General features: G+C 40.1%; 2 protein-coding genes across 3 annotated transcripts; one reads left to right on the forward strand and one right to left on the reverse strand.

Annotated features, from left to right (window-relative positions):
• Nucleotides 1-172: 172 nt before the first annotated feature.
• On the reverse strand, nt 173-10,887 carry LOC139386020 (guided entry of tail-anchored proteins factor 1-like). The gene is made up of 5 exons (XM_071131400.1): nt 10,504-10,887; nt 8,701-8,866; nt 2,489-2,556; nt 2,209-2,323; nt 173-1,888 (listed from the first exon to the last, which is right to left on the reverse strand). The coding sequence occupies exons 1-5, from the start codon at nt 10,591-10,593 to the stop codon at nt 1,815-1,817; spliced, it is 513 nt and encodes a 170-aa protein (XP_070987501.1). The 5' UTR covers nt 10,594-10,887; the 3' UTR covers nt 173-1,814.
• A 115-nt stretch (nt 10,888-11,002) lies between these two features.
• On the forward strand, nt 11,003-14,335 carry LOC139385999 (non-histone chromosomal protein HMG-14-like). 2 transcript variants are annotated; one of them, XM_071131316.1, is made up of 6 exons: nt 11,003-11,263; nt 12,600-12,623; nt 12,712-12,741; nt 12,858-12,896; nt 13,004-13,135; nt 13,339-14,335. In XM_071131316.1, exons 1-6 carry the CDS (start codon nt 11,246-11,248, stop codon nt 13,402-13,404), a joined length of 309 nt encoding a protein of 102 aa, XP_070987417.1. In that variant the 5' UTR covers nt 11,003-11,245; the 3' UTR covers nt 13,405-14,335. The 2 variants fall into 2 exon arrangements, with proteins under 2 accessions (XP_070987417.1, XP_070987418.1); XM_071131317.1 differs by having other exon boundaries at nt 11,076-11,263; nt 13,342-14,335.
• Nucleotides 14,336-15,109: the final 774 nt, after the last annotated feature.

Raw genomic sequence — 15,109 nt, forward strand, 5'->3', positions numbered from 1 at the left:
TTTGTTTTCTGAAACTATTGCTCATGACAAATTCCTTAACTCCCTTGAAATCAGATTGTAATAAAAGCAACATTCAATGAAGATGCCACCTATGCCACAACGGTACACTTAGTTTTTTATAAAAGCCTCTCTAAAATACCCAAGATGCTAAGAACAACCAACACTTTAGGCCTTCAGTTTTCAAATTCTTTATTGTGTTGAAGTATGCATAATTCTTATGCATACTTCAACACTTCCAAAATCCAAACAGTAAACTTTGTAATATTAGTTCAGGTTTCATTCAACAAATGAAAATGTGCTACAGACCATGCCTACAATTAACATGAACAAAATTGCATAACAATATGAAACAATTGCAACACTTGCTCAACTCATTTCAATCAGTTGAAATTAGATTTAAAACGGTCATTAAACATGCTCATACAATCATTACGCAGTGAAGCAATTTGTGAAATACACTAGATTGCCAAAAGTACGTGGACACCTGCTCGTCGAACATCCCATTCCAGAATCATGGGCATTAATATGGAGTTGGACCCCCATTTGCTGCTATAACAGCCTCCACTCTTCTGGGAAGGCATTCCACTAGATGTTGGAACATTGCTGCGGGGACTTGTTTCCATTCAACCACAAGAGCATTAGTGAGGTCTTCCAATTCATCCCAAAGATGTTTGATGGGGTTGAGGTCAGGTCGACAAAACGATCAACAAAACTTTTCTGTATGGACCTCGCTTTGTGCACAGGGGCATTGTCGTGCTGAAACAGGAAAGCGTCTTCCCCAAACTGTTGCCACAAAGTTGGAAGCACAGAATTGTCTAGAATGTCATTTTACGCTGTAAGCGTTAAGATTTCCCTTTACTGGAACTAAGGTGCCTAGCCCAAACAATGAAAAACAGCCCCAGACCATTATTCTACCTCCGTCAAACTTTAAATTTGGCACTATGCATTCAGGGAGGTTGCGTTTTCCTGGCATCCGTCAAACCCCAGATTTGTTCGTCGAACTGCCAGATGGTGATTCATCACTCCAGTGAACACGTTTCCACTGTTCCAGAGTCCAATGGCGGAGAGCTTTACACCACTCCAGCCGACACTTGGCATTGCACATGGTGATCTTATGCTTGTGTGCGGCTGCTCGGCCATGGAAACCCATTGAAGCTCCCGACGAACAGTTCTTGTGCTGACGTTGCTTCCAGAGGCAGTTTGGAACTCGATAGTGAGTGTTGCAACGGAGACAGACAATTCCTACGCACTATGCGCTTCAGCGGTCCCGTTCTGTGAGCTTGTGTGGCCTACCACGTCGCAGCTGAGCCATTGTTGCTCCTACACGTTTCCACTTCACAATAACAGCACTTACAGTTGATCGGGGCAGCTCTAGCAGGGCAGACATTTTACGAACTGACTTGTTGGAAAGGTGGCATCCTATGACAGTGCCACATTGAAAGTCACTGAGTTCTTCAGTATGGGCCATTATACTGCCAATGTTTGTCTATGGAGAGTGCATGGCTGTGTGCTGTATTTTATACACCTGTCAGCAACGTGTGGCTGAAATAGACAAATCCACTCATTTGAAGGTGTGTCTACATACTTTTGGCCATGTAGTGTAACATCCGATTCCGAAGCCAACATAAGAGACACTAAAATATGTGCAATAACATTGGCAATGTAAGGCAATGTTTGAATATGGGGTGCTTTGTAAAAGTGCTTACCAACAGTACCAATTTACACTTTAATATCAAAGTGCTGACTAACAATGCCTGACTTCATTCTCAGAGCATTTGGGGAATAAATAAGACATTAATAAAAGATCCCATTCCTTAGCTAATTGCATGTAGACCAATAGATGCCACTTTGTTGCACACCACCAGCCAGCATGTGATTCCAACACCACCTGAAAGGATACAAAGGCTGGGTTCAAATAGTAATTGTCAGAGTTGTCAGTTAGTAGTATTTGATGTAAGTAAAAACAAAAATGTGCATTCAACATGGCATTTTGAACCAGTTCAATGAGAATTCCATGTTAAGAGAGGAAACGAGTCATGTGATTCTATCTTCAGTATTTAAAGAGAACGAATAGACGAGACATTAAGAAGTCGTCTATAATTAGCCAAAGTTTACAGATTAAACACTAAACTTGATTACTATGAATTTACCCACAATCAAAAGCGAGTGTGGGCCTCAATCCTCAGGCGTTGTAATCACACAATTTACCTGCTACTCCAGATGGGAATGCCACCAGCTGCTCCAGGGGGGCAATCCACTTACTGGGTACAACAGTCACTGGGTCAGCATAATACTTCCAAATCAGGGAGATCATCAGAGCAGCCTAGAGAGACAACAGAAAACAACCTGATTCAGTGCATCAAAATGCAACACAATCACTTGTGCATGTCACCGGTGGTGAAAACTGACATTTAAAAAATGTATGTATATTTTTTACCAATTAAAGAATATAGGATATATTTCTAATTCCAATATGTTTAATACTCACCTGGAGGATGTAAAAACCTATATTCACCATCCATTTCATTTTGGCTTGTTGAGCAGTTCTAGACTTGACTGTAAAGAAGAAAAAAACAGATCTTATCTGCAGAGGAACCATCTAAATTAATTATTGGTATCCATTCTCTAAATATAGGAATTTCGACAGCTCTAATAACAGTTGCCCTTTGTGTGTTATTCTCAATTACTTTCAGTGTAAATACTACACAACATGCATTGGAATATAACCTGTTTTGTATGGTATGGCATAAGGGAGGGGTTGGCAGGGAAAATAAGCCTGATGTGTGACCAGTGCATATGACTGGAGAAATACGCATGTGGTGCATTTCAATGTGAAAACACTTTTCATTCCAAAATAGTGAAATATTCCTGTTGAACAACAGGATTTGAACTTGAAGGCATGTTAGTTGATAGGCAGTGGCCCTGAACTGACACAGCATGGGAGAGAGTTAGAGACAGTTGTTTGGGTGTACAGTAGGGAGGATCTAGAGACAAAAAGTTTATTTTCTCAATGTACGAAACAACATATTTCAAAGTCACCTGCATTGTGACTCATCTAAACAATGTGGTAAAGAGTGAACTTGTAGACTTTTTTTGTTGCCTTTTTGACAAATTCAAAACTAGATATTTTCAAACAAAAACATAAAAATTGCCTTGGGGTTTTTGTCGCAACCTGTATTTGCCACTGTAAAAATATAATATTGTAACAGTATACTACTGAAGAGTGCTTTCTAAACAAACCATTGTCATTCCTGAGAATTGGTGTGCAATGTCTAATATTAAGGAAGTATCGAGGTATTGCTCGCCTGAGGTAGCATACCTCATGACAAGCTGTAGACCACACTATCTACCTATATTTTTCGTAGCCGTCTATTTACCACCACAAACCGATGCTGGCACTAAGACCACAGTCAACGAGTTGTATAAGGTCATAAGCAAACAAGAAAATGCTCACCCAGAAACGGCGCGTCTAGTGGCTGGGGACTTTAATGTAGGCAAACTTAAATCCGATTTACCAGCATGTCACATATGCAACCAGAGGAAGAAAACTCTAGACCACATTTACTCCACACACAGAGACGAGTTCAAAGTTCTCCCTCGCCCTCCATTTGGCAAATCTGACCATAATTATATCCTCATGATTCCGGCTTACAAGCAAAAACTGAAGCAGGAAGTACCAGTGACTCGCTCAATACGGAAGTGGTCAGATGGCGCGAATGCTACGCTATAGGCCTGTTTTTCTAGCACAGACTGGAATATGTTCCGGGATTCATCCAATGGCATTGAGGAGTTTACCACATCGGTCACAGGCTTCATCAATAAGTGCATCAACGATGTCGTCCCCACAGTGACCATACGTACATATCCCAACCAGAACCATGGATTACAGGCAACATCCGCACCGAGCTAAAGGCTAGAGCTGCCATTTCAAGGAGCTGGACCCTAATTTGGACGCTTATAAGAAATCCCGCTATGCCCTCAGACAAACCATGAAACAGGCAAAGCGTCAATACAGGACTAATATTGAATCCTACTACACCGGATCTGACACTCGTCGGATGTGGCAGGACTTGCAAACTATTACGAACTACTAATGGAAACCCAGCCACGAGCTGCCCTGTGACGCAAGCCTACCAGATGAGCTAAATGCCTTTTATGCTCGCTTCGAGGCAACGTAACACTGAAGTATGCATGAGAGCACCAGCTGTTCCGGACGACTGTGTGATCATGCTCTCCGTAGCCCATGTGAGCAAGACCTTTAAAGAGGTTAACATTCACAAGGTCGTGGGACCAGACGGATTACCAGGACGTATACGCGGACCAACTGGCAAGTGTCTTCACTGACATTTTCAATCTTTCCCTGACCGAGTCTATAAAACCTACATGTTTCAAACAGACCACCATAGTCCCTGTGCCCAAGAAAGCAAAGGTAACCTGCCTAAATGACTACTGCCCGGTAGCACTCGGTAGCCATGAAGTGCTTTGAAAGGCTGGTCGTGGTTCACATCAACATCATCATCCCGGAAGCCCAAGACCCACTCCAATTTCCATACCGCCTCAACAGATCCACAGATGATGCAATCTCAAACGCACTACACACTGCCCTTTCCCACCTGGGCGAAGGGAACACCACAGCGCCTTCGGAAAGTATTCAGACCCCTTGACTTTTTCCACATTTTGTTACGTTACAGCCTTACTCTAAAATAGATTAAATAAATAAATATCCTCAGCAATCTACACACAATACCCCATAATGACAAAGCAGTGTAAATTTTTTTTTGCTAATGTATTACAAATAGTAAACAGAAATACCTTATTTACATAACTATTCAGACCATTTGCTATGAGACTCGAAATTGAGCTCAGGTGCATCCTGCTTCCATTGATCATCATTGAGGTCCCACAGTTGACAGTGCATATCAGAGAAAAAACCATGCCATGAGGTCAAAGGAATTGTCCTAGGAGCTCTGAGACAGGACTGTGTCGTGGCACAGATCTGGGGAAGGGTACCAAAATATTTCTGCAGCATTTAAAGACCCAAAGAACACAGTGGCCTCCATCATTCTTAAATGGAAGAAGTTTGGAACCACCAAGACTCTTCCTGGCCACCTGGCCAAACTGAGCAATCAGGGGAGAAGGGCCTTGGTCAGGGAGGTAACCAAGACTCTGATGGTCAATCCGACAGAGATCTAGATCTACTCTGAAAGAGCTCTGGAGTTCCTCTGTGGAGATGGGATAACCTTCCAGAAGGACAATCATCTCTGCAGCACTCCACCAATCAGGCCTTTATTGTAGAGTGGCCAGACGGAAGCTACTCCTCAGTAAAAGTCACATGACAGCCCGCTTGGAGTTTGCCAAAAGATACCTGAAGACTCTCAGACCATAAGAAACAAGATTCTCTGGTCTGATGAAACCAAGATTGAACTCTTTGGCCTGAATGCCAAGTGTCACATCTGGAGGAAACCTGGCACCATCCCTACGATGAAGCATGGTGGTGGCAGCATCATGCTGTGGGGATGTTTTTCAGCGGCAAGGACTGGGAGACTAGTCAGGATCGAGGCAAAGATGAACTGAGCAAAGTACAGAGAGATCCTTGATGAAAGCCTGCTCCAGAGCACTCAGACTGTGGCGAGGGTTCACCTTCCAACAGGTCAACAACCTTAAGCACACAGCCAAGACAACGCAGGAATGGCTTCGGGACAAGTCTCTGAATGTCCTTGAGTGGCCCAGCCAGAGCCCGGATTTGAACCCAATCAAATATCTCTGGAGAGACCTGAAAATAGCTGTGCAGCAACACTCCCCATCCAACCTGACAGAGCTTGAGAGGATCTGCAGAGAAACATGGGAGAAAATCCCCAAATAGAGGTGTGCCAAGCTTGTAGAGTCATACCCAAGAAGACACGATGCTGTAATTGCTGCCAATGGTGCTTCAACAAAGTACTGAGTAAAGGGTCTGAATACTTATGTAAATGTGATATTTCCATTTTTTTATTTGTAATAAATGTGCAAATATGTGAGCAAGACAAAGGAGCTGATCGTGGACTACAGGAAAAGGAAGGCCGAACACGCCCCCATTCACATCAATGGGGCTGTAGTGGAGTGGGTCGAGAGTTTCAAGTTCCTTATTGTCCACATCACCAACAAACTATCATGATCAAAACACACCAAGACAGTCTTGAAGAGGGCACGACAACACATTTCCCCCCTCAGGAGAATGAAAAGATTTGGCATGGGTCCCCAGATCCTCAAAATGTTATACATCTGCACCATCGAGAGCATCCTGACCAGTTGCATCACTGCCTGGTATGGCAACTGCTCGGCATCTGACCGTAAGGCACTACAGAGGGTAGTGTGTACGGCCCAGTACATCACTGGGGCCAAACTTCCAGCCATCCAGGACCTATGTACTAGGCAGAGTCAGAGGAAGGCTCAAAAAATTCATAAGAGACTTTTCTCTCTGCTACCACACGGCAGGCAGTATCGGAGCTCCAAGACTAGGTGCAAAAGGCTCCTTAAACCTCTTACTTCTACCCCCTCCTTTTTCGAACATTCTGTTAAAAATCGCGCAACTTTTCAGCGTCCTGCTACTCATGCCAGGAATATAGTATATGCATATGATTAGTATGTGTGGATAGAAAACACTCTGAAGTTTCTAAAACTGGTTAAATCACGGCTGTGACTATAACAGATCGTGTGTTTCATTGAAAAACGCAAGAAAAACTGCTCTCTGAAAGCTAAAAATAATTTCCATAAGTCACTTTCATGGGTTGTTAAAAGAGGACAAAATTTAATATCGACCTGCATGCAATTCATACAAATTCCACACGATGTCGCCATTGTCGTCATTTTCAATTGAATTTTTTGTTGGAAAATCCAACTATCTGGCTTCCGTTTCTCCCAGTCTCCACCAGGACGCTGTAAATGTGGACATTGGCAGCCATTGATTTGCAGACGAGGAGCTATTGAATATACATCGCCCTGTAATCATTTTGATAGATTATAAACGTTTACTAATACCTAAAGTTGGATTACAAAAGGATTTCGAAGTGTTTTGTGAAAGTTTATCGTCAACTTTTTTAATTTTAAAAAATGACGCAGCGTTTAAAAACAATGTTTTTTTCTGAATGACACAGCTTCCATAGAAAGCTATTTTGGGTATATATGGACCGATTTAAACGAAAAAAATACCCAATAGTGATGTTTATGGGGCATATAGGAGTGCCAAGAAAGAAGCTCGTCAAAGGTAATGAATGTTTTATATTTTATTTCTGCGTTTTGTGCTGCGTCGGATAAGCAGAGTCTTTGTTTACGTCGCATTCAGGCATTTTGAGGTGGTGCATGCTAACAGATAATAGCCTCTCATGCTTTCGCCGAAAAGCATTTTAAAAATCTGACTTGTTGGCTAGGTTCACAACGAGTGTAGCTTTAATTCAATACCCTGCTTGTGAATTTTGATCAAGGTTTGAGTTTTAACGAGTACATTTAGCATTTAGCGTAGCGCATTTGCATTTCCAGGTGCCTACTTGAGACATTGCGTCTCAAGTAGATTCAAGAAGTTAACAGCTTCTACCCCCAAGCTATAAGCCTGCTGAACAATTAATCAAATGGCCACCCGGACTATTTACATTGACCTCTCCCCTTTGTTTTTACACTTCTGCTATTTGCTGTTTAATATCTATGCATAGTCACTTCACTCCAACCTACATGTACAAATTACCTTGACTAAACTGTACCCCCGAACATTGACTAGGTACGGGAACCCCTTGTATATAGCCTTGTTATTGTTATTTTGGGGCGGCAGGGTAGCCTAGTGGTTAGAGTGTTGGACTGACAGTTAACTGACTGTATTGGTGTGTTCTGCCCCTGAACAGGCTGTTCCTAGGCCGTCATTGAAAATAAGAATTTGTTCTTAACTGACTTGCCTAGTTAAATAAAGGTAAAATAAATACATTTTATTGTGTTACTTTTTATTTTTTACTTTAGTTTATTTAGTAAATATTTTCTTCACTCTATTTCTTGAACTGCATTGTTGATTAAGGGCTTGTAAGTAAGCATTTCACGGTAAGGTCTATCTACAACTGTTGTATTCGCGCATGTGACAAATAAAACTTTATTTTATTTTATTTGATAATGGATCACTCTTATCTCTATATCAGGGATTTTTCTGTCATTGTAATCCTTGGGCAGGCGTTTTTTTTCGGGCCACCGAACAGTGTTAAATAAAATTTCCGGGATGGAAAAATGCTTTCAGTGTAAACTTAAATGACTAAAAACTGATATAAAGTATGTAGAAAAGACAATAAAGATATATTTTTAAATGAAATCATCTTTAAGAACTAACAATAACTTAAATAAACAGTCGGGGAGAAAATTCCAAAAGCAATGAATTCAGCAGTATTGATTTTGTTATTATGTTTGAGCATAAGAACATAGCATTAAAACTGCACAATTCTCCCTCAGCTTCATGGCAGAATGTGGAATCACATGTTGTTAACTTTAAAACTGCAAAAATGTATCTCAGCTCCATGGATTGTAGAACTGCAGGAAATTGGCTTAAAATGCAAACGTCAACTGGCCCGACCACGCCCATTGCCATGCCCCCTACCACAGCCCCTTTTTGATCCAGAAAAATAAAAAATAAAAAAAAATAAATAAATAAATGTAGTGTGGACATCAATTTTAATTGTGTGTCTCTCTTACCATGTGTCTTCAGCTTGTCAGTCATCTTGTTGATTTTGCGCTCTAGTCTGGCGTATCTGGCAAACTCATCCATCATGCTAACGGAGTTGTGCTCCTTCTTCATCTCCTGGATCTCAGCCCGCATATCCCTCTCCTGCTCAGCATCTTTCTGAAGGACCTTCAATAGCTTCACATTCCAACAGACAAACATTTAATTTTATATTTCGCAAAAACATAGCAAACACACACTACTAGATCTACTGCCACCAGATGGTGCTGTTATTCCTTATGTCTTTAAATGCATAAGGAATAACAGCACCATCTGGCTGCAGCAGGGCTATTACACTACAAATTTAGCCATGTTTCTGATATGAGATCACTTTGGGATGGTTACCAGTTAGCCCTTGATCATGACTCTAAGTTTCATTACATTACACATAAGAGTCATTGGACGAAGGCGTCTTCTATATGGTGGAGCTTTGTAAAGAGCCCTGACGCTTAATCTGAACATAAGGACCTTATCGTTCATATCAGCAAAAAATGAAGGTTAAATTGTTACACCCCTCGATAGGTTTAGGGTCAGTGTTCCCATGCGGCCATAACGCCATGTTACAGCGCTTGTTTATGGAAGCCAAGAGGCTACCACCAGTGCTAATTATCTATATAGCATGCTCTAAACACCTGTGTGTATGCGTAACTCGGGAAGTGTAGTTCCGTTGGATGAAGGTACCCATAGCTGTATGAATCTGTGCAAAACTGCTACAGTAAGTGCATTTTTTTATTTGAAGCATTCTTTCTCGCTGATTTTTCAAAAGCCGTATCGCGATCAATGATTATTGATGTTTCTAAACGTTAAAACACAGCGTCAGGACTGTAGTCCACATGAGGTAGTCGTGGATGAAGCTAATGGCTGAAAACTGTAGGGAGAAGGCAGAATGCTGCCTAGTTTGAGAACTAGTTACCAGTATGTTACTGCAACAAAAGTGCAAAGGTAGTGGAAAGTTGCATTATGCATTATGCATTATGTATGATAAACATTGTAGTCATCCTGTTAAATGTGTTGTTCAGATACAATGATGATCATGAATTGCATTTACATGCAAAAATGTTTACTAATTTAAAAAGTAAATTTTCTTTGTAATGAAATTGCCTCTGCAAGTGACAAGTATTTTTCTGCCTCCTTGGGTAACACCTGGTTTAGTAGTGTATTGCTTAATAAAGTAATAAGGCACGAGGGGATGTGGTACACCCCCATAAGAGCTATTCTTATACAATGTGGAGTGCCTGGATACAGCCCTTAGCCATGGTATATGGACCCTATACCACAACATCTCAGAGGTGCCTTATTGCTATTATAGACGTAGAAACGTAATTAGAACAGTAAAAATACATGTTGTCATACCCATGGTATACAGTCTCATATACCATGGCTTTCAGCCAGTTAGCATTCAGGGCTCAAACAAACCCAGTCTATGACAACCCATATTATATGCATTTAGACTAGAAATGTCATCAGACGACCTTATTTACATTTTATGGTTGATATTTTAATCTGTGCCCAATATATAACTACACGGCATTATCTACCTGGTTATGTCTGGCAATGTTATCAGTCTAACACACCTTACATGATACAATGTAACAGTTTAACATTTGCCAACAGGGTGGAATGGTTGGTTAGCTTCGCTGTTGTTTATGGGGGGCGCGAGAGGTGAAATAGCTAGCTAGCTAATATAACCTGGGCAAATCTGCCAAAACATTACATGATTTACAAGCCAACCCTGCATTTCTCACACGACCAATGCCTAAATAACCCCTACTTACGAAAGAGGAAATAGTCGGCAAGAGTGTTTTGAAGAGATTGCACAAAAAGACAGATCCCAACACCAGGAACCAAGCGCACCCAGCAGCCATTTTTTTTATCAACCTTTGTTGCTGCTGCGCTCGTCATAAAGGGACGCCACATCCAGGCTGAACTATGTGCTGAGTTTTATATTAGAAACGTACTTAACAGCCTATTTTATTAACTTCAAATGTAATATATAAATTCAGTATCCAAATGTGCTAAATTTACTACATTACTTTATTCAATAAAAAAAAATACTGACAATTCTATAACGGTCATTTACAGTATGTGTACATTATTCTGATATAATATCAACGAAAGCAACACATCATTTTGAATCTAGCTATTCCCACCCCTAAAGTCAACATTTTTCGTTGGAACGACTGATTGGCATACAGACCTACCCACACAGGTAACTTGCTTTGGTTTAAAAATCTGTTGCCTGGACGTTAAAGCCAATCAATGGCAACAAGGGGCGGAGAATAAATTGCCAGTCAGGTTGGTAGGATAAGGAATACAATATAAAGAGGGGGGATCCAATCCAGTTTCAGCTAGTTTCTGGACGTAGGCCTATTGATGAAATATTTACGTTAGTTACAGTGTGTTCTGAAGGAATTGAGTGACTTACATCGGACACATTCAGAAGCCTGCATTGAATTTTCAGTAACTGAGAAGGCTAATTTGTCCTCTAATTCTCTAGACAATACAAGCAAAGCAGCCATGCCGAAAAGAAGCAAAGTAAGTTGGAATGTTTACCTTTTAATTTAAACCTTATTTTACAATGTATAATTTCTCACATTAAGTGTTTTTATAAATATCTGCAACAATCGCATGTACTCTAAAATATGCTTGATACAATGTAACAAGTTTTCTCTAAAGTATGAATGTGTTTTAGTGTGTCTGTCTTGTCGAAATGGAAGTGGCGCCTTTTTACTTAGTGTGGTAACATTTTGCTTTCGATCTCACTTTCTCATTTTAGTAACCTGTAACGTTACATGATAAACTATCGCAGCTTGTACTTTTTATATAAGTTACTTAATCATATAATTTAATTTGACGCATATCGGGTCTTTCATGAATGTAAAGTAGCTTTTAATAGCCTTCTCAGCAATGAGATCAGACAAAGGGGTGTAACCCACCTGCAATGTAACTAAGCTACATGTTGCCATTGCAGAAATGCGTGCATGATCTAAAGGATATTTTGTGAATATTGGGATTGCTTTAATCGCCTATATATTTGGTTCACGTTTATATTCATATACTTTGAATAGCCCATGCTTGTGGCATCCTATATTATCATTTTGTGTCCTATGTGCAGTAAAGCGTATTGTAATGCGCGACACCCTATGGCACGGAAAGGTACGGTCTTTGAAGTGTCATGGCAGCCCCTGCAAATAGGAAAGGCATCGACAACTCGGCGCCATGTATCACTTTAATGGGGTTTTAGAGAAAGTAATTCTAAAGAAAACGACCACATGATTTATAGCTGGTCACGTGTTCAGTTTTTGGTGATTTGTTTGTGTGCATTTCCTGCCTATGCTTCCCTAACAAATGTTGCATTATGTAACAGCGAATTTCTGAAGACATGCTCCACAGCGCATATGGGTGAACTGGTATCGGGGAATTATAGATATTCAACTAATGGCGGGAATATACAGTTGACTGGTTGACGTAACGTGTGGATGGATGCATTCATATAACAAATCTCCGTCGGTTGATGGGGGAGGGGCTGCTTATTAGCCTTTATGCGTATGGGCTACTAAAGCCTAACTAACATATCGTTTTACTTGTCACTCAAGATAGTTGGTACCACAAAGGCTCCATTTTGCACCATGACAATGGGAAAAGTCAAATGGCATAGTAATGTTAAATGCTTACCCTCCCCCACTCACTTTCAGATTACATAATTTGTATCTAATTTGGGGATGGGGCAGTGGGGGTACAGTTTGAGAGCCCATCCCCCTTAGCATTACACACCCACTTCTCTCTGCAGCTCCCGACCTATGATTGTGGGATTGTTCTTCTTGGTTTTTACTAAGAATTTTACTTCTTCTCTCCCACCACCCACTCACAGGCAAATAATGACACTGAAGTCGAGGTTAGTATTTAATGCTCTTATACAATTGTATATTATGAATACATTATTTTTTCTGCAATAGCTGATTTAACTGTCTTTTTCTCACCAGCCAAAGAGGAGATCCACGAGGTTATCATCTGTAAGTTTGCTATATATGATCAAATTTATGTTGTATATCCTGTTTATGTTTTCTATGAATAGATGCTATTGTGTATTTGTAATTGGACTAATTATCTAATATGCATTATTTTACAGAAACCCACTACTCCAGCTAAAACAGAGCCTAAGGCAAAGGTAAAATAAATGTTGTAATTTCAGCTAATTTCAACCCCCAAAATACAATTATACATATTATGCATTTGTACATTGAAATGTATGTCATGTATTTCTGATTCTTGTAGACACCAGTCAAGGCAGCAGCCAAACCCAAAAAGGTAAAGGCGGTAGTAGAGAAGGCCAAGCCTGAGGAGAAGAAAGAAGATCCTGAGGAAGAAGCAACACCGGCAGAAAACGGAGAGGCCAAAGCTGAGGAGGTAAGACTTGTTACCTTAGTTTCAATTATAAGATATGCCATGCCAGTGATATACGACATTCAAAATCAGGAGTATTGGGTATTACAAACAGACCAACAATAATTGGCATTGCAGCTGTTTGTACCCCACACACAAATAGTGTAAACAACTAGACCTAAGAGAACTGTTCTATAATATGGGAACGTAACTTTTTCATCCGCCAGGAGGCAGCAGAAGAGGAAGATGCTGATGCAGACGAGCCTGAGAAAGAGGAGGATGAGGCAGAATAACATCCTTACCCTTTTGCCAGTGCTCCCTGTACCTCCTTTCTTGTACAATTCAGAAGAATATTTTTATCAACTATTTTCTTAAGAAAAAGCAGGTTGTGTAGTAGTAAGATTGTAGAAACACGTTTTTTTTTTATTTTTGTTTTTTATACGCCTCTGGAAGAAAGGTTATGGTCATTGTGTGTTTCCCTTTTCTTTTGTGGTCTGGTTCAGTTGTCAGAGGGAGGGGGGCGGGTTTGTAGCAATGACATGCAATCACGCCAATATCAGGAACTTGTTATTCAACTGGGAGAGCTTGTCTGACACTAACATTCCATAGGCTTTATGAGGGACAGTTTATTTAACCTGTGTTGTATGGAGAAGGGTTGGGGGTTTATATACAATAATACTTATTTTATTGTGTATGTTGGGTAGGAAGGTGGTAATTCTGTTTTAAGCTGTGCTCTATGAATTTGTAACTATTATCCACACCGTATTATGAATCCACAGTTATGGTTCATTCTCCCTAGTACATGTACTGGATTTTTCATCAGGCCTGTGCATTATGTGAAATGGTTTTTGTCTCTGTTCGGTGATGGCATTGCAATAACATTTGATATAGCTGCTGTGAAACTGGTTTTTTTTTTCTTCCATAATTTCTATGCAGTATGTAATGTAATGGTACGATTTGAGGATTGTTCGTGTGTTTTTAGCCAAGCTAATAACATGAAATACGTTACAGTGTTAAACATACTGGTTGTAGCTTATCCTTTTGAGGGTACTGATAAAACATTGACTGTACTTTCACTTAATCCTACAAGTGAACATAGCAGCCGTAGATTTCCATGTGGTTTTAGAATTTTGTGTACAGTTTCTCTTTTTTGTTGTTGTAGCTGTATCTGTTTTGTTATTATTGGTATAAACATGCCAATTGAATTAAAATGATTGTAATTTCTTTGTTTTCTCTTCTCTTATTGATCACAAGTGAAATGTAAACATGATATTATAATTAAGACACTCACTGTGAATTGATTAAATACTCTGTAATTTCTCTTATACCATATTGCGAAAATGTGTGATTGTTTTTTGCCAAATATTGAGCATAGGACTGCAATTCTATTATTGAGTGCAGCCATACACCAACTCAGGTTATTCGACAAGCAGCTGCATGACAATCGCACTATTTCAGGGGTCGTCGACTGGTGGACCAAATTCACTCTGTCGAGTTTATTTAATACATTCGAATAGCCTACAATTCGAATAGCCTACAATGATCCTATAGGCTTGCAGTGTTTTTGTGTTTTTTTTCAATTATTTTTTCCTATAGCATAAATGGCATTTGTTGTACCATAAATACATCGCCTGAAATGGGTAATGTCCTGAAAGGATGCAGCTAATGTCAGTGACAACTTGCATATTCGAATAGTATCGATCATTTTTGCGTTTTAACTAACCATAGCCTAATTATCATAACCTGCTACGTTTGCTACATTAAGTCTCCTGACCTGCTACGAAGTCACTTCTGACAGCGAATTATCCCATCTAGACAGACAGACACCACATCCGAGACTAGAACAATATACTGTATTTACATGATGTAAGAAAAGCGGGTCTATCATGTCATATCTCCAGACAAATGTAAAAAAAAAAATGTTTTTTGTCAACTACAGTATTTCGCCAATTTGTCAATGCAATTGAAGCCTACGATGCACTGCACAGGCTGATAATG

This window comes from Oncorhynchus clarkii, chromosome 27 (genome assembly GCF_045791955.1).
Source record: "Oncorhynchus clarkii lewisi isolate Uvic-CL-2024 chromosome 27, UVic_Ocla_1.0, whole genome shotgun sequence".
Taxonomy (NCBI): domain Eukaryota; kingdom Metazoa; phylum Chordata; class Actinopteri; order Salmoniformes; family Salmonidae; genus Oncorhynchus; species Oncorhynchus clarkii.